The sequence below is a fragment of the Crinia signifera genome, chromosome 1 (genome assembly GCF_055691185.1).
Source record: "Crinia signifera chromosome 1, ASM5569118v1, whole genome shotgun sequence".
Taxonomy (NCBI): domain Eukaryota; kingdom Metazoa; phylum Chordata; class Amphibia; order Anura; family Myobatrachidae; genus Crinia; species Crinia signifera.
The window spans coordinates 304,689,845-304,716,287 of record NC_139217.1 but is presented as its reverse complement, the minus strand read 5'-3'; the positions used below and the strand labels follow the sequence as shown (position 1 = coordinate 304,716,287).

General features: G+C 44.0%; 1 protein-coding gene across 1 annotated transcript in view; it reads right to left on the bottom strand.

Moving 5' to 3' along the window:
• C1H9orf85 (chromosome 1 C9orf85 homolog) overlaps positions 1–26,443 on the bottom strand; it is a 38,105-nt gene that overhangs the window by 9,336 nt on the left and 2,326 nt on the right. The window contains exon 2 of the mRNA XM_083186093.1: positions 699–805. Within this exon, the coding sequence (XP_083042219.1) occupies positions 699–805 (107 nt within the window). The remainder of the gene's footprint in view (positions 1–698; positions 806–26,443) is intronic.

Genomic DNA, 26,443 nt, shown 5'->3' with positions numbered 1-26,443 from the left:
TATTTTGACAGATTCCGTCAATCTAATCTGCCAGAACCAGGTCTATTTTTCAACGAGAAAACATGTAGTTGCAATTTTTGACGTTTTGAAGATTTTGTGGTAAAGGCAAAAGGTGTGATTTTTACCGCAAATCGGTAAACGTGCGACATTGCAACATACAATTTGTAAAAGTCCCTGGAGTAAGAACGCACAGTTAGGACCATCTTCCAGGAAAGGCAATGATGAGATATATAATATATATATATATATATATATTATATAACAACTTACATGCGGGAATAGAATCAGCTATTATAATGGTTTATTGAAAACTTCAGACGCATGTAAACACTTCTATTACCAAAGCTTCTAAAAACCTTGTAATAAACGTAAGCACGCTGTAATTACCAAATACATGAATGGAACTGGTGCAAGAAGGTAAGCCTCATATATCCTTCAGGTGCAGTTTCCATCTTAGTTTATGTTTAAAGTACCATCACAGACAGTTTTAATGATGGATGTCTTTTAAGAAAGATTTTATTCAGCACTGTAAATGCCCCAGCCATGCTCTTTATGGGAGAAGTCTCAGATTTCAGATAAAAGCTTTATTGTTTTCCTACTCATTCATGTTCTCCCCAGAGGCATTAACAGGAAGCTTGATGACACGGTGTGTAAATTACCCAGCTGTAGCAGCGAGTCACAACAGCTATGCAACTTACCATTTCTTAGGCTGAGATAGCGGCTTGTACTTGCTGTATTTCACACGCCACTCCAGCACGCCCTTGCAGTGTTGGCATACTCCATCATGCTGCTTAGAGTTTATCTTCTAGAAGATAGAAATAAGATAAGTGTGTTAGCATGGCTGTTATTCTGTTGTTTAACCCTTAATAATCATATACAAAACCTCAGATTACCTCTAGCCTTATTCAGGTAGGCTCAGGAAGCTGTGAACCTGCTCCCAGCCTGCCTTGATGGTTTTGTATGGCTCGGTGACTATGCAAGTCACCGAAGCCATTCGCAAAGGACAGCTGTACATGAGCATAATAGACCATGCACAGTCCCCAAAACATCGGAACAGGGCTACGTGCTATAGCGAGTAAATCACCCACAACGTCTCTAAACAAACACACCTTATAGTTGTGACCTGGCGCATGGATATAAAAGCAACAACCTGCTGCTGCTATTCTGAGGGCATACATCAATACAGCTGCCAAGCCTCTTGTTTCAAAAGTCACAAAAATAACAGTAAAACATTCTCTAATACAAATATGATCATACAGAGGGGGAAATTTACTAAAGGAAATTTGTAAAAAAATAGGTGTATTTGTATCCAGAAATACACTTTATTTTGACATTTACTATCCCGAAAATACATCAATTCGTAGTCGTATTGATGTGCTATCAATACGAATAGCCGTATTTTCGGCATAGTAAATGTAAAAAAAAGGTGTATTTCTGGATACAAATACACCTATTTTTTTACAAATTTACTTTAGTAAATTCCCCCCAGAATAGTAAATCTCAACAATCATTCTTCAGATAACATGCAATGAAAAATGCACTCACAACTGTATCATTACCCTTTCTTTTGATTTGTTAGTTATTTTATTATTGATAGCACACCGTAAGCAAATGAGGCCTATTACACTGTTGAGGACAATTTTTCATTACATTTTTTTAATCTATATTGTGCAGAGCAGCGGTTATCAAACTGTGGGTTACAACTCCATGTTGCTGATTGGCAGGCTGATGAATGCTCGAATCTCTCAGCCAGTGATCCAAGGAGCCAGAAAGATCAGTTGAACTGTATGTTCAGATTCCTCGCATCACTGGTTGAGAGATCTGAGAAGTCATCAGGCAGCTCCAGACCCGCTGCAGGGCTCTTGCTCTCCTGTCCCACCACATCAGTACCAGGTAGAAAGACCGTTATAGGTGAAGCACACTGAAAGTGGTTCTGTAAGCTGCCTCTACCTCTCCCTGTCATTTACTGCCTTCCCAGTCTCCCAATGCCTCTTCTTGTCACCCTCTGCCTCCTCATCAACCTATTTCTTTCACTACCTCCACCTGTCACCTACTGCCTCAACCTGCCATCAGCAAATCCTTTACCGCAGATACAAACTTTAACATTCATATGAATATATTTAAAAACATACAGGGCAGGGACTCTAGGGAAATTCTAGTGCGCATGTGCGGTCTACTCACCACACATGGAGCATCCATTCTGTGCTAACTTGCATGGGGTCCTGGTAGGAGAACCCGTGGTGTAGACCATTATGGCTAGAAATCTGTATGCACATCTTCTCACATTTCTTTTTAAATAAAGTCTCATGAGCTGAGAAACAAATCCACTTTTAAACAGTAGTTTGTGTATTTATGTACTTTGAAAAGTAATTTTCTTACAAAAAGAATAAGATATCTATATTAATTAACCTTTTAATATGGGGAGGATTCCAATAGATGAGTGAAATAACTATAAAAATTCAATCAAGTCAATTCTGGAGGGCAATGGACCTTTTCAAATAAGCCATTATTTCAGGTAACACAATCTTGAAGTTCTGATCTTCGCTCCTCATTCTCACTAGTCAGGTAATACAGGAGTAAGACCATTAACACAGCTGGGTGACGATGTTCATTCATTCTGCTATTTCAGGTACCTGGGGTAGGACAGGGAACACTAAAGCTGGGTACACACTGTAGCGATGGGGAGTCCTTCTGACATCCCAGTCAATCCAAATCACCCATACACAGTGGAGCGATCTTAATGAAGGGCAAAACAATCACGGTTCCGTCCTTCATTAATGGTGTCACTAGGTTGATGTGTAGCACCTTAAACCAAGCGACTTCTGGCTGCCCACAGTGGTGAAATGTACAAAATGGTGGTGTAGAATGAAATGGATCACTGGTTTCAAAACTTTCATTTATTTCATAGTGGCTACTCATATTATATAACGATTCAAATATTTGAATGCAATGTTGGGCACACACTAGGTGATATATTGTTAAATATACAGACTATATCTTTAACGATATAAAGCGCAAATCGTGCAGTGTGTACACTCAATGTTGTTAATGATGTGCACTCCCGCACATATTTAACGACATCCTCCCGCTACCACCTGTACATGCAGCTCAATTTTGACCATCTTGTCAAGGACTGCATGTATGAAGCTTGGGGCAGGTTACGTCACCAATATCGGTAAGTGTGTATGCACTATATCGTTACCTCATCAACACTGCCAATATAGTCTATCAGCTGTGTTGGGAATCGCCCAGTGTGTACCCAGCATCAGAGGTAAACATGAAATAGGTGTCAGTATTACCAGGTCGGAAGTGTTGTAGAATTTCTCTAACCTGAGAGGGAAAGGCTAGCCATTAACTGCAACTAGGTGACACATAACAGGAATGCAGGTTACTGCCAAGAATCCCTGCTTAAGTGACTCTTTGTGAATTTATCTTTAGGTGAAGCAGTCATTGTAATTAAATAAAGAGTGATAAAGCATTTCTTCCTGGCAAATCATAGATCAATTTCTGCTCTTGGAAACGGCTTAAAGTCTCACACAGCTTTGTGTATTGGTGAGAAAAACAATTAAAATATTTATGATAAAAACAATTTTTTTATATATATATTTCTAGAAGTGGATTTTTAACAAACTGATTTGCTTACTATAGTAACCATCTGACCCATCGCTGACCTTCTGATGTCCTTTAATTACATGGCTTTAATAGAAAACCATGCAATTAAAAAGCATCAGAAAGTCAGCTATAGGAGATGGTCTTTAAGACAAAATATAGCTGTATCTAAAAACACATGTTGGATTTAGTTTCAATTCACAGAAAATCAGAGTTTTAACTGCACAGGAGGAATTCAGCTAGAAATAAAACAAAAAACATTCAGGGTCTAGTAACTAGTTGTATTCATACACAAGAGAGATTATTTTATCTGTTGAATAAAAAGGCTTATTTTTTTATGTAAAGCAAACCTGCAAACAAATGCAATGTTAGAAAGTATTTCTTGTGCTTATAACCTGCCTGTATATACAGTAAATGAAATCTGATGTATACCTGGCATAAACCTGTCACATACAGGCAGGTTATAAGCACAAGAAATACTTTCTAACATTGCATTTGTTTGCAGGTTTGCTTTACATAAAAAATGGTGCCAAGTTAGACATATGATGCATCCAGCTTACCATGAGTGGAATGGCGTGCTCTTTACTGAATGCATTTTATGTTTGTGCTTCACAAACAACTACGTTCACACTCAGCAGGAGCCAAATAATGCAAGATAAAAAAACTTTTTCAAACACATAAGATTTAAAGTTCTAAATTGCTTACATTCAATTAAAAGTGTCAAACAAGACAGACAAGTCATGCAACAAAAAGGATTGTTTTTTTTTAAAGTACGACCTATCCAGATTTCTAAATGTCCATCTCCACTTCCTCTATTACACCAACAGTTCCTTAAACCATCATCTGCCTCTTATCTCTTAACGTAACCACCACATCCACATTGATTGATGAAACCATTCAGTTGGTCATTTACTTCAGTTTTCTGTGCTTTGAGTCAATCTGTTGCATCACACAACGTCTGTTAAGCTTCAACTGGTGGACAGTTAAGGCCCCCCAAGACATTGCACCCAATCATACAATCTCAATGGATTGTAAAATGGATGTATGCAGATTGTGTGCACACAATCATACAATGCCGGCCCCAGGGGGTTTCGAGGATTGGTTCTCTGATCTGACGCGCTGCACGTCAGATCAGTTGGTATTGGGAGCAGATTGCATGTGCTTTTAAGCACATGCAATCTGTCTTTAGAAGGCTCATACAACCAGTGTCATGTGACACTCCCTCCCTGACTAGCAGAGAAGAGAGGTACAGCTTCTGGGTGGCCCGTGGCAGTGAAGATGCTGGGAGCTGCAGAAGTTTCCAAGCGGCAGACGGGCGGGCGGCTGAAGAGAGCGGTGGACGTCCTTTTGCACAATTCTGTCACTACTCTGAAAACAGTTTTCAGAGGATTGCTTCATTAGGGCTATTTAATAATGGCATAACACAGCAGATGTGAGCAGATTGGTAGTTGCTGGCAACCTGTAAATTAAAAAAATAAATACAAAAATACAGGATTTTTGGTACTCCTATCCTTTTGATCCTAGTAGGCCAGCCCCCTATTTTAATGAAGCTTCAATCATACAATCATGCAGCAGATGGATTGTATGACGGATTGTATGAGATGGTAGTTTTTGGACATACAATGTACTTACAAAGGACTACCGGGGAGTTGAAGGGAAATTGGGCACAATCATGATTGTAATGGGCACAGGACGATATTAAGCCATTTTTACCCATTTTCAATAATTCGCTCAGAAAATGGCAGAGAATCGATGTGTTTACACAGCGATTCAAATGTGCGGCCCTGCATCCCCGATTCTGGCCACAATTAATAACTGCCCCGCTAATAAATTCAGAGCACTCGCTCAGAATATCTCTTGCACAGCAGGCGGTGTAAGACCGGTCTTTCTGATGTATGGTCACCTTTACATTATAGTCTCCTGCTAAATGTCTTCATAAACAAAGGATGCAGAAGAAGGGGAGTACATAGAAAGGAAACTAGGTTAAAATGTACTTCATTATAATATTAAACAGCCAGACCTTGTAACTGCCGAGTTACTATAATTCAACTGTGCTTTTCGCATTTTTTAGAATTGCATCCAAAAGTTAATTTGTGCCTGTCTACGCTCATAAAGAGATGGCTGACCAGCCACTGGTAACCAGAATGCAAAAGCAATGTACGAGTATAATAAAAGATTGTAGAATATACAATATTCTAAGGAAATTAAGCCTAAGTGAAGGTGAAAAAAGGAAAAGGTTAAATGTTCCAAAACAATGGACATTCTGGAGTAACTGACGCTGAAGCTCAGGTTACATGATTTTTCTTTTTTTATACCTGAATTGAACAAAATGATTCAATAAAGAACACACAAGGGACGGATTATACAGGATGACATTAGAAGTTCAACACACCCTTACGACTTTGAATCTACTTAATCTTACAACCAAGGTTCAGGGATTTTTAGTTTTTAAATGTGCACATACTGAAGAATCTTAAACACGTAAATGGTGCCCACTGTATGCCTTCAAAGGGTGGGTTCCCACCTGGCTGCCAAGTTATTTCCGGACTAATCAGAACAACATATGTATGCCTGTCTGCAAGTTGCTGTGGGTTGCATGCGTTATCTTCTGGATGGTTGTGCAGACCTGTTTCTAAAACATTGCTCGCTGTATTCCAAAAGTCACAACAGGACTGAGTTGGTGCTAGCATTGGGGGGATGCAAATAGAAGGTTTATAGAAACAGTGTGCACTTGCCATCTTTGAAGACCCATGCAGTTCCACTTCCCTGCCCGGGGTGTCGCTGTCTGCTGTAGTGCAGCTAGCACAGTGTGGTCTGTATATCAGCACAGATATGCAAACCAAACATGCTAGAAACACCACAGCAGACAGCAGGGAAGAAGAACTTCCTGGGTTTTCAAAGATGGTGGGTGCTAGAATGAACACTAAGAAAGTGCAGGAACTTTAGAGCAGTGTTCTGGCATGCAATTGTAAAGTGCAACGGAATCTGCTGCACTGTATAAGAAACTGTAAATAAATAAATAACGGATGCATCCTTGGATGCAGTTTCATTGGCCATAGAAGTGTGATTTTGCCAGACATTCTGAGCTACCGGATGACTACTCAGATGTCCATGCAGTTGACCTGATGCTGCGTCTTGAAATGCGGAAGAAGATCTCAGAAGCCTACATCTTTTGCTAAATTGTGTACAGTCTCTATGTAAATATGCAGGGACTGTGCCAGAGCGTACACTTCTTAATATGTTGTGAGGAGGAAGGATTTGGAGCACCAGTTTGAGCCCTGTATGCACTGCTACCTCCTCCTTCTCCCCCTCTGCAATCACACAACGGGCGGGATGTATTAATATACATCGCCGCCGGCCCGCCGCGATGCCAGCGCATATGTACTAACATATGCGGCTGTCATCGCGGTGCGGTAACGGAGACCCCCCGCGATACCTGTACTGTGGTATACGGGGGGGGGGGGGTCTCAGTCTCCTCCCTGCCACCTACTGCTGCCTTCATGCCGGGGACAGCTAAGCAGGCTGTCCCCGGCACCTCCTCCTTCCCCCCTGCAGCCGGAAGGACGTCCGGCTGCGTTACTAGGGGGAGGAAGGGCTTACCTTCCGGGGTCCAGGCGGACCTGCAAGAAGGTAATCCCAAGGGAGGGGGAGTCGGCGAGGCGGCGGGGTTGCGGCGAAAAGAAGCCCATAGGCTTCTATAGGGTATCGCCACCAAAAGGTGGCGATACCCATCAGTGCGGTAAAGAGGCGGTGGGGGTTTTAATACATAGGAAAATGCGGTAAAACGGGGGTTTTACCGCATTTTCCCCTTAGTACATACATGCGGAGAGTCATTCACCTGTGCTTGTGTAGCAGTCTGACTCTACTCCAATGCTTTTATTGTTGACAACTGCAGAGGTCATGAATAAGCCAGGTCAGGTGAGCTTCCATAAAGTGGTAAAGCGCATGGAGCATACTTTTAGACTCATAATATGTACAAGTACAAAAACAAGAATATATAATAATAGACAAGATGATGGCATGGGCCTAAGCATAGATTACTAACATCACTAGCAAGAGCATACTCTTGTTAATGGCTAACATGGTGCAAAGTATTGATGCAGGTTTCTCCATATGATCACAGATTTTATTAATCATTAGCCAATTCGGAGTTCAAGTTATGTTCAATTTCGTATGTGCGTTGCTAATAATTTTATGAATAGGAATGTATATTTACAGCTTACCCTTGCCACATTCATTGACACTGGGTGGCTGGACTAAAAAAGGCAGTACCTAGCAAAACTGACCTTATCCTTATTGGGCTTTTTGTTTTGGTGTAGGCCAATATTGGACATTATCTAACTTTGTATGGGAAGATGATAAATACAAACACACACGCACGCACACACACACACAGAGTGAAGGAAGAGAGCTGGCACTCAAAAAAATCTGATCCAAATGCAGGTATTCCAAAATGCTGTCATTCAGTCCAAATACCATGAACTAACGATTTGTGGCCAACAAAGTGTGTTTAAACTGCTCATAGGCATGTGGGTTTATTAAATTCAAAATGCTTGATTTTCAGGACCAAAAATGATTGGATCCTATTTGATAGCATGTGCCAGCAAAAATAGCCTACAGATATATTGTAAACCAACTCTGGTGTGTTGAGTTAGAGATGGCTCCATGTTAGATATGATTTGTGCTTAACCTGTAACTTAATAATCTTCCCACAAAAACAGCTAAACAATTGCAAGGGCAATAGGAAATCACAAGTTGTGGCAATGAGGCACCAAACCAAGGGGGCTTGATTCAGGGTTGATCGCAAATGCACAAAAGACAAGATTTAGATTTGGGTGTGGTGTATTCAAACTAAAATCTAAATTGCAGTGTAAAAATAAACCATAGAGCATTTACCATGCACATGACCAAATTAACTTACCCAAATCCAACTCTCTCTGCACAGGTTACATTTGCCTGCAGTGCAACATTTTTTTTTTTTTTTTAGAAAAAATTAGCATTTGCATTGAACACTTAATCAAGCCCCAAGGACATGGTTTTTGAGATCTAAAAAAAAAAATACAGTATAATTTGGCTGCTGAACCCACTGTGCTCAATGGTTATTGCTGTTTCCAACTCATCTTATGGTGACCTCTGCTGAATCCGTGATGACAGCAGTCTCTGTGGAACAATCATCATAGCTGTTTCTATGATAGTAAGGAAAGACCAGAAACTACAATAGTATCTGAGCAGCATGTAAGCAGAAGAAATATGTTTTGTTAGCATAAATAGCCAAGTACAATTATGGCCGACACCAGTGGTTTTAAAGATATTCAACACTGGTTCATGTTTCTGCGGACTGCTGTCTTTCCTCATTCCAACACTGATACTACCAGACAATGGATCTTTTATTACTGGAGGCCAATAATGTTTCGGTCTTAAAGTAGGTGTATACATACACACACACACACACACACACACCTTTCCCACCAGCAGCTACAAATGTCATTCTTCCACATTCTCTTATGATTGTTAACTCATTTGGGAAATTTGTTAGTGCTTTATGAATTTAAGGACAATGTAGTTATAATATGGTGAAACTATTTCTAACTTGCAATATGAAAAAGGGCAATCTGTAGAATATCAGTTTTCAGTAGTATTTTTGGTACTTATTTGTTAGTTGGACGCCCACTAAGCTATTTGCTTAGTTTTCCGCCTCCGCTCGCCACGCTTCGGGCTCGCCACACTATATAAAATCAACTCCATTCCGACATGGATACTGGGGGTATGAGCGTACTAACTATAGTGGGCGGCCAACTAACATATAGGTATCGTATTTTCTATGCTTTTTTCATTTCTGTGGGCAGAAACCGTGGGCTGTCTGATATTTTAATTACGCCGTCTGTGGGTAGAAACTGTGGGCACTGGTTAAACCAGTACAAGCAAGGTCCCCTGATGCTTATAGGATTATGGAATATTGACTATTATGCCAATGCCATCTGGGAAATTCCTTCTCATTAGTGTCTAGTAAATGGTCTTGGTCCAGACACTAGTTTTTTTTAATATATCAGGCAGTATTTTATATATTTTTCCACACCCTGCGTCTGACAGAGCAATTCAGTTGTTGCTCCAATAGGGTGAGAATAACTCGGACATGCATTATTTCTGCATGCACCCACTGGAGAGCAGAAATCAGCAGAACATCAGTTTCGCACATTTTTCTTGTAGCGCCCAATACTTTAGGTATATGGCCTAGCCCCGGGGTTCCCAAACTGTGCACCGCAGCACGGTGAGGGGCCTCAGGCACAGGGAGGTATGTGGGGTACAAAGAGAAAGAGGGAAGAAGGAGAGAGGGAGAGAGGGAGAGAGGGAGAGAGGGAGAGAGGGAGAGAGGGAGAGAGGGAGAGAGGGAGAGAGGGAGAGAGGGAGAGAGGGAGAGAGGGAGAGAGGGAGAGAGGGAGAGAGAGAGAGAGAGAGAGAGAGAGAGAGAGAGAGAGAGAGCGCGAGCGCAGAGGGGTCAGCAGGGTACAGAGAGAGAGGGCAGAGGGGTCTGTGGGGTACAGAGAGAGAGAGGGCAGAGGGGTCTGCGGGGTACAGAGAGAGAGAGGGCAGAGGGGTCTGCGGGGTACAGAGAGGTCTGCAGGGTACAGAGAGGTCTGCATACACATAAAATGCCCCGGTAGAATTACTCTCTGCTTGCAGGCGGGGGGGAAATCATTAGATTGTGACACGCAGCTGATGGGGATTGAGCTGGGCAGGGCGGTGTTTACCTGCTGCAGGTCTGAATCGGGCTTTTGATGCATGGCCCTGATAAAAATTTAAAAAAAATTCACAGCCCATGCTTTCTAAGTGGGTCCAGGTGACCAGGGTGCCTTGAAAAAGTCACGGAGACCCAAAGGGTGCCTCGGACTGAAAAAGTTTGGGAACCACTGGCCTAGCACTTGTTTTACATTTGTAAAAAGCTAGACACCTTCCAGGATCTGATGGTATGATGAGGGCTGTTAGGCAGCAGGGAGGAAAGATGTGTGTATTATTATTGTACACTAATGATCTTGTTAGGGAGGAAATTAGGGCAGTGGAGGAGGAATTTAGTTAATAATGGAAGGCTATTACGTAGGCCGACATTCCCATTGTCAGTCTTTGATAAGTATGAAAGGGTGGATTTTGATGCATCAGCATGGTCTCACATACACACTTTCATATAAATGTGTGTCATATGACACATGGACACACTCACATTTTTTAATTATAGAACTAAAAATCTTCTGTAATAACAAAAGTGTAACATTGTATAGAGAGTCTTGCATTCACAATTTTACAAACACCTAGAGATGAAGAGGACATATAGCCTGCATCGATTACTCCCACACAACCCCATTAACAGATTAGCAGGAAATGATTACCGCCCCCCTTGATTGCTGCAACACACAACACTTAATGTGCCAGCTTCTGCATTCAGTATAGATTGGCTGCTTTCTTTGATAGTGCAGAGAGGTCCAGATAGTGAGGATCTCAAAGCTACTGATCGACTGGAAACTTCACGCCGTGGATTTAATAAGCTGTTAATACAATGTACCCAAAATGGCCAGAAATGTGGGTAGCCACCGATCATAACGCTCCATCGGTACTTTGCGCTGGATTGAATTAGCTCCCAAGAGTTGGTGTTTACCATAAAACTATTGCACCTCACTCCAAATAGGTCTCTCATAGTAGGAATTTAGGAGAAAACATAATAGCTGTGAAAAATGTATAAAGGTAGAAGTTTTTCTTTGTGGTTTCCTTTACAGCTCAATAACATGCTACGGTCTCATGTAATAATATATGCTTATCAGGCAGAAGGACTGCCACCGAAATACCAATACCAATTTTTTTCTCCCCCATTTACTTCTACTTTAATCCTTTCAAGTCCAATGTCTAGTTAGCCCTAGAGCTAGTAGCAGATCCAATGGTGAGCCACTTTAAAATAAGAATATTAGTGTTCCCGCTAGGCTGTTTTAGCGGGGTGCTTAGCCCTGCCCAATTTTTAAAGGGCAAAATTCGCCCTGCCCCTCTAGCAGCGCCCCGCTAAATCAGCCTGCAGTCTGTCCCGCCGGAGTGCCCGGGCCGTCGCATCGCTGAAGGGGGCTTGCCCGGCCATGGCTACGTCCCGGCAGCTCAGTGACGTAGTCATGGCCAGGCAAGCCCCCTTCAGCGATGCGGCGGCCCGGGCACGCCCCCCATGTGCGATGCGGCGGCCCGGGCACGCCCCCTGTAGTGACGTCGGCGGCCCGGGCACGCCCCCTGTAGTGACGTCGGCGGCCCGGGCACGCCCCCTGTAGTGACGTCGGCGGCCCGGGCCGCCCCTCCAGCGCCCTGCCTCATTTGGTTCCTAGAAGGAACACTAAATATTAACATCGTTCAACATTCAATGTAGACCATTTCTAAAAAAAAAAAAAAAATACAATTAATTGAAACCTTTAAACCAGACTGTTTGAATGCCAAAAAAAAAAAAAAAAAAGTGGGACTGCAAAAGGTTAATTGGCCAAACAGGTCCCACTGTAACCATGTGCAGAGGTAGCATAGCATGAGAATAATGGCACAGTTTTGTCCCATGTCAGAAATAATGGGAGATGTGAGGAAAAGTAGAATAGCTGCACATAGCCATCAATCAGCTTCTCAGTGCCATTTTTAGACCATTACTGGCCAATTTGTGTCTGTCCAGCTGTTGTTAAGGTACAATTCTAAGCATGCCCTGCCACAGTTTCGCAAATAGAGATTACTAAAACTGCATTGGAAGTGTAGCTTCACAGCACAGATTGGCCTGGCTTGTTAGAGACTGTTCTAGATAAAGGATATCACCACTAGTACTGGGTGCAATATGAGTGACCGACAGTCGGGATTCCGTCTACGACCCCCACAGAAGGAGAATAGAATAGGAGGTACAAGGGGCGTGAATGCGCTCGCCCACCTAGTCAGGGTGATGTCGGATCCAGGAATCCAGACTGTTGTTAAGATATACCATACCCATATTACTGGAATACAAATATTGAAGGCAATGCTAGCTTTGAATCTGTTCTTTGATGCATAATAGAATATAAAAAAAAAAGGGAACGGTACTTGTTTCCTAGCACGGCGCCCAGATTTCTTACGTACGTAAACGTAGTGAAATCGCATAGTAGTATGCAATGCGATTTTCCCGTTCCCGCTCCCTGTCCGATCCTCTCAGAAATCACTAAGGTGATATTCTGCATACCTCAGAGCTGGTGGTGATTTTTGGAGTTTCTTGAGTATTTCATTGCGATTATTGAGATGGCTGCATCTGTGACCGTGTTCACGCTGCCTCAGACGGAGGAGGAGGCTATCTGTTTCTTTCAAGGACACGGTCTCCTTCCGGTGCCGCAAAATTACACGAATGGCCACGTGATGCGCCTTTCAGTCAAAGAATGTATGTGGCGCTGCCATGTGAAAGTGTGCCGGCTGAAGGTGAGCCTGAGAGCGGCCCACTGGTTTCCTGGGTGCCGCTTGTCCTTTGTCACCCTGGTGCGCTTTATATACTCATGGGCCCTGGAGCTGACATCTATTGAGTTCTTTCAGCAATAGCTGGACATTTCAAAGAAGACGGCTGTTTTATACAATCGATGGCTGCATGAGGCGTGCACGATGGACCTCATGGTGCAACCGCAGCGCCGACTTGGCGGTCCAGGCCACATCGTGGAGGTTGACGAGAGCATGTTCGTCAGGAGGAAAAGTAATGTTGGCCGTATGTTCCCACACCAGTGGGTTTTTGGGGGAATTTGCAGAGAAACTGGACAGTGCTTCCTCACCATGGTGCCAAGACGAGATGCAAGCACATTGATGGCAGCTACTGTGGAGAATGTCGAGCCAGGCACCACAATTTACAGTGCCTGCTGGAGGGTGTACAGCACTGAGCAGCTGGAACTTGCTGGGTATCAGCACGCCCAAGTGAATCATAGATTTAACTTTATAGACCCGTCCACAGGGGTGCATACCCAAAACGTGGAACAAATGTGGGGCGCATGCAAATGGCGCAATAAGCGCCACAGAGGTACAGCACGCGACATGCTCAATTCCTATCTCCAGGAGTTCATGTGGAGAAAAACATTGGGTGGGGATAACCTATTTGAGAGAATCCTGGGGGCACTTACCCTCCTTAAGTGATTGTTGAATAATGATGTATTTACTACGATTCTTTGTTATTAATTAATGTTTTCCGGTTTTTAGTGATTAATTGTTGTTATTATCTTTATTGTTCTGCTTTATCATATATTTTAGTAAATTTTACAGTTCATAGTCAACACATGTCGTCATTACTGTGTCAGCTGTATGATTTTGCAGGTGTGAATGTGATCCTAAAACACAAGCACTATCCACGCCACCCCGAAGCGTGGTGAGCGCAGCGAGCCCAGTGAGGGGCTGCGGAATGCGTCCTCTGACCTTTTCATACCCCCACTATCCACGTTAGCGTGGAGTTGATGTTATATAGTGTGGCGAGTGCAGCCGGCCACCGAGCATGAAGCGTGGCGAGCCCCGCGAGGGGACGCGGATTACTTTACATGTATTCCGCATCCGCTCGCCACGCATCGTGCTCGGTGGCTCGCTGCGCTCGCCACACTATATAAAATCAACTCCACACCGACGTGGATAATGGGGGTTAGCAAAGGTCGGAGGACGCGTTCTGCTGCGCTCGCCACGCTTCAGGGTGGTGTTGATACTGGGGTTGACGCTAAACAATGGCATAGGTGCTTACAATTGTAAGCATCCATCACATGTCATACAACTCATGTCACATCTCATCTCATAGTAAGCACCCATCAGATCTCATTGCATGGGGGCTTGTACAATGAAATATCGCATCGCATCTGGTGCACTGCGATTGCATGCTATATTTCATTGTATAAAGTACTCCTGTGCACTTCATATGGACATCGCATCACACAGCACTATACACGCTGCGCAATGCGATTTTACTACGGAGAATAGCCCAATATGCTAAATGCGTACTGGGCGCCCTGCTGGGAAACAAGTACCAAAAGAACTTTTAAAATACACTCAAAATCTGTGTCTGATCAGATCATAATCAATCTAATGGTGTGTACACACAGTGAGATTCCCTTGCTATTCGACTGCTATGCAATCTTTGCTAACTCTGTACTATTTACATACAATTCATGAAATCCTATGGAGTTAGAAGTATATTTGGTACTTGTGGAGTATCACGGCTACCATCGTATGCCATATGTAGTGGCATACGATGCGATTTTTAATGATTTTTGAGCATTTTTGGTCAAAAATCGTATGCGATCGCATCGGATGCCATACGATGGCATACGATGCGATGGCATACGTTTTTAATCTTAAATGCATCCAAATGCATTAAAATTAGTATGAAACATGTTAATTGGCCCCCAAATGTCATTTTTCACTGTGTACCACCCCCAATATCAACGCCAACCCGAAGCGTGGCAAGCCCGCGGTCCGCGTCCTACGACCTTTTCATACCCCCACTATCCACGTCGGTGTGGAGTTGAGAATAGAAAGTGTGGCGAGCGCAGCGAGCCACCGAGCCCGAAGCGTGGCGAGCACAGCGAGAACCCCCAAGTAAGATTTAATATCTATAGGGAAATCCATCCAACAGTGAAGAATGCTTACATGCCATGGATTTTTATGGAGGAGGGAGGGGTTTAATTTCTATGTAACTGTCCAGAACAAAAAGAATTCAAGAGGATAGATTAACATTTTGTTCATCCTCAAAGACCTACTCCATCCAGACAAATGCTTGTAAAAATGATGAAATGTCATTGTGCAAACGTACAAGAGGAACAGAAGTGACGGAAGTAATGTCTTTTGTTGCCATTTGTTTGCACTAGCCATCTTCTATAATACACTGAATGGATACATCCTGTACCTTATGGGTGCCATGAAGTTGAAAAAGAAATAGAATTCTTACGATTCATTTCATTGCCCAAAGATATACCTCAACAGCCATACATTTCCACTCATATTGTGTGGGGTTTTTTTGTTTGTTTTTTAAGGACAGCAATATATGACACAATATTATGTGATTGGGTTAAAAACGGAACAGTCCATAATCCGGTATGCCGGACTGGATTCCTGCAGCAATCTTAGCCTCTGTGGAGTTAGTAGAGTGGTTCCATATCCATCCCCATCTTGGGGGTGTCCAGTGAAGGGAGGTTTATGCAACCGCATAACTGAATTTCGCTATGTTATTTTACTTCCACAGACACTTAATATAATCATCATATTTATATGCTCCCATAAATTATGTTGGATATATGAACAATATTAATAGAGCACCTTTTCCCAAATTGTTTGAATGATTCTCTGTTCACACCTTTAAATTTTGTGTGCATTAGGTCCCCCATAAACTGGCCCCGATTTGTCCTAAGGACAAGTCGGACCAGTTTGCCCAGAGCCCCCCAGGAGGCTCACATGCGATCTAGCATTTGATATGCCATTTTTACATTCAATAAATCGCATGCGATTTATTGAATGTAGTTCTCCCCGGGAGCTGCTGCGGTGACGGGGGGGGGGGGGGGGGGGGTCAGCGGGGTCCGGCCAGCTGGTGGTGATGGCGGGGGGGGGGGGGGGCGGGCAGCGGGGTCCGTCCGAGCAACAGCGACTGGGAGGCTGCTGGAGCTTGTAGCGGCATTTTGATGGGCGGCGGGATGAGGCTGCTTAATATTTTGAAATGACTGGCCTGCCATTGATTGGCTGAGTCTCAATTGGCCCGGTGTATGTTATATCTCCCTGCATAAAACAGGACTCAAGTACATATACAAAGTGTATGTACCATAAAATAAAAACTACACAACACATTCACAGTTATGCACAGGTGGTGTGTAGTGTGCAATCAACAGCTGCTGGCACAGGGTTGTCAAACCCTAAAAGGTATATTTTATAAACATTCACAGTTATACTAGGATATAGAGTTAGTAGCAAAAAAAGGTGTAAATTGGTCCAAAATAAATAAATGAATGGTGAGTGTATGTGTTCCCTTCGGTTAGCAACAGTAGCATACATATCGGATTTGCATACACCAGACACTTGCTGGTCCCTGTACACATGTTCAAAGTAATTCCGGTACTCTTTACTTATCACGGCGCCCATCGCGGGCATTGAATGCACTAAAAAAAAAATCGGGTGCGACGCGACCGACGCGATGCCCGCGATTTCCCATAGGGAACAATGTTAAATGTCTCAATTGACCCGATTTTCCTGTTCAATGCCTCATTGACACGATTTTTCCATAGGAAACAATGTTAAATGGCCCACAGAGGCCAAATAGGCACCCTGAAGTGTGAAATGGCCCCCACAATTGTTAACGCCACCCCACGATCAACGTGAACCCGAAGCGTGGCGAGCGCAGCGAGCCCGCGAGGGGCGGCGGTACGCGTCCTACGACCTTTTTTCATACCCCCACTATCCACGTCGGCGTGGAGTTGAGAATAGAATAGTGTGGCGAGCGCAGCGAGCCCCGCGAGGGGACGCGGATACCTGTGAAGCCCGCGAAGGGACGCGTTTACCTGTGAAGGTATCCGCGTCTGCTCGCCACCCTATTCTATTCTCAACTCCACGCCGACGTGGATAGTGGGGGTAATGAAAAGGTCGTAGGACGCGTACCGCTGCGCTCGCCATGCTTCGGGTTGACGTTGATCGTGGGGTGGCGTTAACAATTGTGGGGGACATTTCACACTTCAGGGTGCCTATTTGGCCTCTGTGGGCCATTTAACATTGTTTCCTATAGAAAAATCGGGTCAATTGAGGCATTGAACATGAAAATCGGGTCAATTGAGACATTTAACATTGTTCACTATGGGAAATCGCGGGCATCGCGTCGCACCCGATTTTTTGTGCATTCAATGCCCGCGATTTTTTTACCTGCGATGCCCACGATCAAAATCGTGGGCGTCGTGCTAGGTAAAGAGTACCGTAATTCCATATCCAAGAAATGTATTGACATTGAGGCAATAAACTACAAGATCCTTACATAATACATTAATAACTCTCCACATCTCAAATATGCAAAATAAATGAAATAAAATAAACAGGAAGTGCCAATGATCATCATCCGCTATTTGCATCTTCCCTGGCCGCCAGCCGTTAATATGGCTTTCCAAGGTGTATAGGCTTCCTTTACATAGTTTTGACACTTGTCTATACACTTCCTGACTGTAATCTGTCTGAATAAGAACATCCCTTCTCACCCCCATTGCATCTCATTTCTACATACCAGCTGTGTGCACTCTCTTTATGTTACGCACAAGATAGACTATGTAATCTGGCATAGTAGTGACCGTGCATCAGCCTCACAGTGAGCGAGTCAACATCTATCAGAAAGGAAACCTACTAGTTGGTGAGTGCATATAACATTATGTTCCTTTGGTATCGGATATGTATGTGATTCCAATATATGACATATACAGTAGTACTCATGACTCTAGAGTCTAGACAGTTGGCTAAAGATATTTTATGGAATCTTCCATGAAGCACTGTAAGGGAAGGGGTAATGAATAGTATATTGACAAGTCACATAACAGTAGTGGACACAATGAAGAGCTACTGTACTACGATCACAGATGTGCCCAGAGCTGTGTACGGAGGTACAATAGTACTCCTTGTGTGCAGCTTGTACAGTGCCTCAACAATGAAAAGACCATTTGCAGCAAAAACAGCCCTAAAAAACATGCACTGTTCTGGCGTGATTTTAACCTTTAACGTAATGTAAATATGTATTGTACACAGATGGGTAAGAAGCAATTTTACGTCATCATAAATTCATTGTAGTTTTTTATCCATGTTTGCTATTCACAGCTGACAAAAAAAAAATGGTACTTATGTATTATCTGGGCTCCCATGTTAAATGCACCCCATTTTTTCATACCCCTACTATCCAACTAAGCATGGAGTTGATTTTATATAGTGTGGCGAGCGCAGCGAGCCACCGTGCCCGAAGCGTGGCGAGCGCAGCGAGCCCCGCGAGGGGACGTGGTCTCATAAGAAAAACGGGAGCCCAGATATTACATAAGTACCAAAAAAATATATCGGAAAATGACATCTTAATTTGGAAGTTTTGAAAAATAAATCACAAAAATACAATAGAATAAAAACATGAAAATAATTAACCAAAAGTTAAAAAAAAAACCTTTTCTTGACATACATAATGGAGATTTGTGTAAAAAAAGACAGAACATAGTGGGCCTATGTTCTGTCCTTTTTACACAAATCTCCATTATGTATGTAGAGAAAAGGTTTTTGGATTGTTTTTTTTTACTTGTGGTTAATTATTTTCATTCTATTGTATTTTTGCGATTTATTTTTCAAAAACTTCCAAATTAAGTTGTCATTTTTCGATTTTTTTTTGTCAGCTCACAAATGAAATACTGGGTGAGGTTTAATAGGATGAGATTCAGAAAGTGAGAGATATGGTGAGAAATCTCCAGTTTTTTTAAAGCGGCAACATTTACACTTCAAAATCAAACTGGTTTAGCAGTGTAATTGATTGCTGCTTTAAAGAAACTTGAGATTTATTACCAAATATCTCACTTTCTGAATCTTTCAGCCTATTAAATCTAACACAACAAATGCCAAAGCTGGAATAGTGTGATCGAGCTTATGATTGTAGTGGAATCCAGATAATTATCAAAATATTATATCAATTTGACCATGGTCACTGTCAAAATAAGAAGTTGCTGTAAATGGTTTCTGGCATTGGGGCAGATGTATTATAGCAGCGCTTAGTGCGCCGCTATAATACTTCCTGCTTCGCCTCATTAACGAGGCGAATCAGGAGGGGAGACCGACAAGATGTATTAACAAGATGCTAACTCCCCCCTCCGGAGATGTCCCCTCTTGGAGATAGGTGTAAACTGATGTGTCTCCTTCCCCCAGCCGGCAGGATTGGGCATGCGTGGGATCTCGCTACTCACGCGAGATCCCCAGCGCAGCCCAGAGCCAACCCTTGCGGGGCTCGCTGCGCTCGGCACGGAATACATGTAAAGTAATCCCCGTCCCCTCACAGGGCTCGCCACACTATATAAAATCAACTCCATGCGTAGTGGTAAGTGGGGTTATGAACAGGTACAAAATTGCATCCAATGGCATCGTATGCGATATATCTGCCGCCTTGAAACTAAACAAGTACAGATTTTTTGTATAATTACAGTATTTAAAAGACAAATTGTAATGGATATGCAATAAAATGGGGTGTGATAAATTCCTTGTCAAAAAAACACAACAAAAAGAAACTGCAAAATATTAAGACTGATAAGGCAATTTGTCCCTGTAATACAGGCCTATCTTGGTATTGGAGATGGTTTTGTATAAAAGTACCAAGTGTGATCCTCATTTGTCCTATTTTATACCATGATAGGATTTAAATCATAGGTTATTTTTTCTATTAAAAAAAAAACACCTAATGCCTCCAAAAAGCCACAAAGATTGTTGTAAATTAGATGATCGTATAGCACAATAGCATAATAAATAATAGCAATTTTTGTTAATGGACTGGTGCAGGGTATCATCATGTATTAGCTATAGCACAGATACAGAGGAGAATTGTAATAGCTCTTCTGTCCCGTTGTTTGTAGCGGAGGCGGGTTGGGTTTATGGCACCAATGGACTAAACACACTCTAAGTTCTACTGTTACCTTAGCCGTATAGTGTGTGCAAGTAAGTGGTGTCACACCAGTGCCTGGAAATGCAGTGATAATATCGCCCTTCTTATGTTCCCCCACTGTGCTTCCTCCTGCATCTGTCCCGGCCTGTAGATGCGGGTCACGTGAGTGCACCACGTGACCGACAGTGTTTCCCGATGTACGTTTCACATTGCTTGGTCACGGGAGCAAGTGCTGCCCTCTCCAATATTTCCAGGATCAGACCCTCTCTCACCATGGATGCTACTAAGACCCTCATCCACTCACTGGTCATCTCCAGGGACTACATTAATCTCCTCCTATCTGGTCTCCCTGACCACCGCCTCTCTCTATGTCAATCTTTCTTAATACTGTTGCCCAGCTCATCTTACTCTCCAAAGGTAATATATCTGCTTCCTTCCTTTTATAAGCTCTACTTCCGAATCAAAGATTGCCACACTCACGTACAATGCCTACGCTCTTTATGCTCTCATTTACATATCTAGACTTACCCATCTTTACACTCCCCCTTACCGTCTTTAATCCAGAATTGCATGCCACCTTTCCTGGTTAATTCCTCCCAATCCTACCTCTCCCTATCAGACTCTCCACAAAAACTTCAAAGGGCTCTGAAGACCACTTTTTTCATCAAACCCAGAAAGGGGTATAAGAAGCTTATACCCCTTTTACACCAAACTAATTTCCTGGGATAAAGCTGGTTGACCCGGGTCAGGCCTCAGTGTGATCGCTCCCTTGAAAAATGCACCGATCAACATTCCCACAGAAACCTCTGCCTCAAAACTCCTTAACATGACATCTTCACTTGGTCTCTCCGAGTGTACCTCCTCACCGTCCCATGCGAATGGAAGCTCAGTTGATCTGGTCTGTTGTGATATTTCTGAATTCTCCAAATTCCCATTCCCCCTCTCTGACATCACCGTCTCTCTCTTAACTTCAGCCTCTCTACTTCTCCATCTCCACCTCCCAAAAGTACAATCACAAAGCATAACATCTAGGCTATTGACACCACCTCCCTATCTCTCATGTCCTGAACAAGCCACTTCCCTATATAATGCTTCCCTTACTTCTGCATTTGATTCTATTGCTCCACCAACCACTATTTACCCTTGGAAATGAACACCTCAACCCTGGCGCACCAAATACCTGCAAAATGCTCACATACTGCTGAACGACATTGGAGGAAATCGCGCTCCAAGGCAGACTTCCTCCATTTCAAACTTATGCTTTCATCCTTCAGTGTCGCCCTTTCCCTTGCTATACAGTCATATTTCAAGAATCTTATCTCCCCCAAGTCTAGAAACTCACGATCCCTCTTTGCAAAGGTCAACTCCCTCCTCCCTTCCTCACTCTCTGCTCTTGACTTTGCCACTTACTTTACATCCAAAATGGACGCCATATGTCAGGACATTACATCCTACCAGACAACCTGCAATCTCCTCTCCCTCATAATCCCTCCTCCTCCCCCTTACACACTCTGACATCCTTCTTCCATGTATCTGGTGAGGAAGTCATGGGCCTCATCCGTTCCCCCTAACCACCTCCCCATCTGACCCTATCCCCTCCTGCCTCCACCCAACTTGCCCACCTCTTCAATCTATCCTCTCCTCGTGTACTGTCCCCTCTGCCTTCAAGCATGCTTTGGTCTACCCTATCCTTAAAAAACCTACCCTTAATCCCAATTCTCTGGCTAACTAATGACCCATTTCTCTCCTCCCTTTCGCCTCCAAACTCCTTGAGCAAATGGTCTACAACCGCCTTACTGCCTTTCTTTCGTCCCACTCCCCGCTTGATCCATTCCAGTCTGACTTCCATCCTCTCCACTCCACTGAAACTGATCTCACTAAAGTCTGCAATGATCTTCATGCTGCCAAATCAAATGCCAATACTCTTTTACTCTGCCAATATGCTTTTGACACTGCTGACACCCTCTCCTTCTCCAAATCCTTCACTTCCTTGGTCGGCATGTTACTGCTCTCTCCTGGATATCTTCCTACCTCTGACCACTCCTTCTTTGTCTCTTGCCATGACTCCACCTCCTCTGCACTTCCACTGACAGTAGGTGTCCCCCAAGGCTCTGTTCTTGGTCCTCTCCTTTTAACTTCCTATACATCATCTCTAGGTGAGCTCATTTGACTTCCAATATCACTTCTATGCTGATGATGCTCAAATCAACCTCTCCTCTCCTGACCTCTCTTCCGATCTCCGCACTCATAAACTAAACATGTCTAATACCCCTTTCACATTGCACTTGTAAACCGGTATATTGCCATTTTTTTGTAGCATTTTGAAATGGTACCAGCTGCAATGTGAAAGGTCCGCAAAGAATTTACCGGTTACAGAATACCAGCATTTGAAAACTTTTTATAAGCAGGATCCTACACGGTTCTGAGCCGTTTTTCCGCCAGTCTGAACGGCCCAGAACCGTTTTGAACTACACATGATAATCTGCACAAGAGTCATTGGTTGTCTCCCTGCATGTTGTCACTGCCCACAAGCAGGAATTACACAATAGAGTTTTATTGCAAAAAAGCCGGGTTTTTTTATGGGTGAAACGGGTTGAATGTGAAAGGTACAAAAACGGTTTATAAACAGTAATATACTGGTTACAACATGCAATGTGAAGGGGTTTTACTGGCTTTTGACCCGTTTTATGAAACGTTTACAAAAATGCGTTGAAAGCAGGGTTGCAATGTGAAAGCAGTATAAGAATGAACGGATCATCTTACTGTCCTCCCATATCACCTCAACTTCCACTGAACAACGATCTCCTCTAGCCACCAAGTACACTGCCTTGGCGTTATTCTTGATTCCTTTAACCCCTTTGTCCTGCCCCAGCAAAACCCACCACAGATCATCAGAGGCTGCTCCCCCTTCCACCTTCGCTCTGGCGTTAGTACGCCGGAGCTCCGCTACCGCCGCTGCCCCAGCCGCCTGTCAGTGTGATCACACAGGTGGCAGTCTCGGGGATGTTTCGCGGCGGCTCGGGAGGACTCGGGTGCCTGAACTCTCCGGAGTCCCCCTGAGCTGCCACGAACATTCCCGAGCCTGCCGCCTGTCAATCACTAGAACTAATGGCGGCGGGGGGGGCAGGGGAGCTCCGGTGTACTATCGCCGGAGCTGAAAGGAGAGGGGGATTGAGGGGAGGGGACAGCAGAGCGGCCCCTGGGGGGGGGGGGGGGGGTGCCCGGACAGGTGATACGCCAGTGGTGCACACCTGGACACCACTGGCGCACTCCTTCATTTTAGTGGTATGCCCGGAAATTTCCCGGGACAGCCCGCTGCGGCAGCGCAGCTGAGCCCGAGAAATTTCCAGGCATAACACTCAAGTGGTTAAACCACACATTCAGCATCTCTCACAGTCCTGTTGTTTCCACCTCAAAAGGATCAGACCCTATCTCACCCAGGATGCTACAAAGACCCTTATCCACTCACTAGTCAAATCTAGATTGGACTACTATAATCTCCTACTTCTGGCCATCCTGTAAAACATTTATCTCCACTCCAATCTATCCTCAATATTACTGCCCGGCTCATCTTCCTCTAGAAACTCCCTATGGGGGTTATTCTGAATGATTCGATCGGATGCTAATTTGAACCCTTGAGAATCAACCAAACCCCACCTTGCAAATGGTGGACTGCTCTCATCCATTCGCAAGCGTGATTCGCACGCAGGGCATGCAAATGAATGTTACACAGTAACATCCATTTGCAGGTCTAGGGGAACCTCCCACATCCATGAAAAGCTAGGTGTTACCATTTGCTAATGGGGCTGCCCGCGCCCCCTGTCCTGGGTGCATGCACCTGGCGAACAGACTGTTCACCATGGGTGCACACACCCTGCGTACGCACATGCGCATTTAGACAACATCGGACTCTGTGCGAACATAGCGCTGCTGCGAATGGACCTGAATAAGGTCTTATTACAAGCCCTAGACTGGCTCCCCTTTCCCTTCAGAATACAATTCAAGCTCCTTACACTCACTTCTAAAGCCATCACCCATTCCTCTCCCACTTATATATCTGACCTTGTCTCTCTTTACACTCCCACCCGACCTCTCTGCTCTACAAATGCACATCGCCTCTCCTGCAAAATGGTTACTTCCTCCCATTCCCGCCTCCAGGTTTTGGGCCGTTGTGCTCCGTATCTCTGACATTTTCTACCCCCACCTATCAGGCTTGCCACCTCTCTACAAAACTTTAAATGGGCTCTAAGACCCACTTCTTCATTAAATCTAACCATTTCTCATCCTAACCCTCTGTTATGCTCACTTCTATCCCTGCTGTGTCACCCCAGTTTGTCTGCAGCTTCCCTTTAGAATGTAAGCTCTAACGACCAGGGTACTCTCTCCTCATGTACTTTTCTAAGAATAGATCTCTGCCACTGTTATGATTGTGTCAGTGTCCACTGCTGCTGCAACTGTCTTTTATTTACCATGTACTTGTCCTAATTTGCATTTGTACTCACACCTTTCTATACAGCCTGCAGCTACCCACCCTGCAGCATCAAAATCCTTTGTTAAACCCTGCAGAACAATAAAGGCCATTTCTAATGACATCCATAGGAAAAAGCAGGGCTAGCCTGGGTTCAATGTAAACGTGGCTGATACAGCAATATCCTAGGTTAAAGTGCAGTGGAAATGTATCTAAAGCTGGAGCAAACACAGGATTATCCAATGTTTAAATTCCCAGCTCTGACCTGGGATTTTGGTGTACTAGGGGTATTACTCTAAAAGTGCCCATACACGGTACAATGGTGCTGTGCGATGCGTGCTTCCATAGGGCATCCCATCACACAGCACATGAAGTCTCTGCAGCCTGTGCTTTTTGAACTAGGTCCCGATCACACTGCACGCAAATCGCATGCGATGCGATCTAGTTCAATACGCATGGGGAATATTGTACCCTGTATGGGCACCTTAACCCTCTGTTCCATGCTCACGTCTATCCCACCTGTGTCACTCCTATCTGTCCTTTCCTTTTGGAATGTAAGCTCCTACAAGCAGGGCCACCTCCGTTTATAGACTTGTCATGCTCTTAAGATGCATTTTTGCCCGTCCAATCGATTTTCCCGGGGGTGGATGGCTTTCCATAGCAGGAAAGCCATCCACCCTGTTGATCATCTTCCCGTAATAATAGCAGATGAGCGGCGGCCGGCGATGATGCAGGAACGCACATCAGCGCTCACCACCTGGCCATACACTCCGGGTGGCTTTTGAGCTGAAAACAGCTCAAACGACAAAACTGAACTGCTTTCAGCTCAAAATAGCCCAGTGTGTATGAGCTGTTAAGGTCCATACACACTGCGCGATTATGCCCAGTGTGAATAGTGCTCGATGATGGTGAAAATAGCTGGGCTGAAAAGGCTCAGTACATACACACTGAGCGTTTTTCCTTCTGCCCAGTCATTTTTCCCGGAGTTGGACAGCTTTCCATAGCAGGACGCTATGGAAAGCCATCCTCTCCATTGCTCATCTGCTGGTAATACAAGCAGATAAGCGGCGGCTGGCAGCGATGATGCTGGAGCATGCAGCAGCACTCACCCACCGCTCATCGCTGCCCCGTACACACTGGGCAGCTTTCATGTTGAAAGCCGCCGAGATGAGAAAACTGAGCAGCTTTCACATGAAAGTTGCCCAGTGTGTACGGGTCTTATGTTAGATTGTCTTATGCCATCTGAAGCTTATTTCAAAGTCATGTCTCTTGATGCAGCAATGGTTATAGAACATGTACTTATCTTACTACATTATACTGTAAGCTGCCGTTTTCTTGTTTGCTCATAACATTTGGAAGGTGCTGTGACACCATATAAATAAATTATGGTCTGTCATTTTTGGCATGGCAATGGGAGCTGTTTAAGGAAACGGCGGGGACACATTCCAACTGCACACATCAGTTGCAGGAGAGATCATAGCAGGGACGTGCAGTCAGGGGAGGCAGAGCCTCCCCTGTCTCATAACTGATTAAAAAAATTATGATATTTATAACACATATGCTCATTTGATTTTTTATTTTTATAGTTGTGAGATGGGACACTGTGGAAGGCTGGGCGGCAGCGGGAGCTGTGCCTCCCGCTGACAATTGAAGACTGTCGGGCAGTGGGGGGCGGGGATAACCCGCAGGGGGAAAATAGGCTGAGAAGCCCATTAAGATTGGATGGGGAAGCGGCATCTACTCCTCTGCCT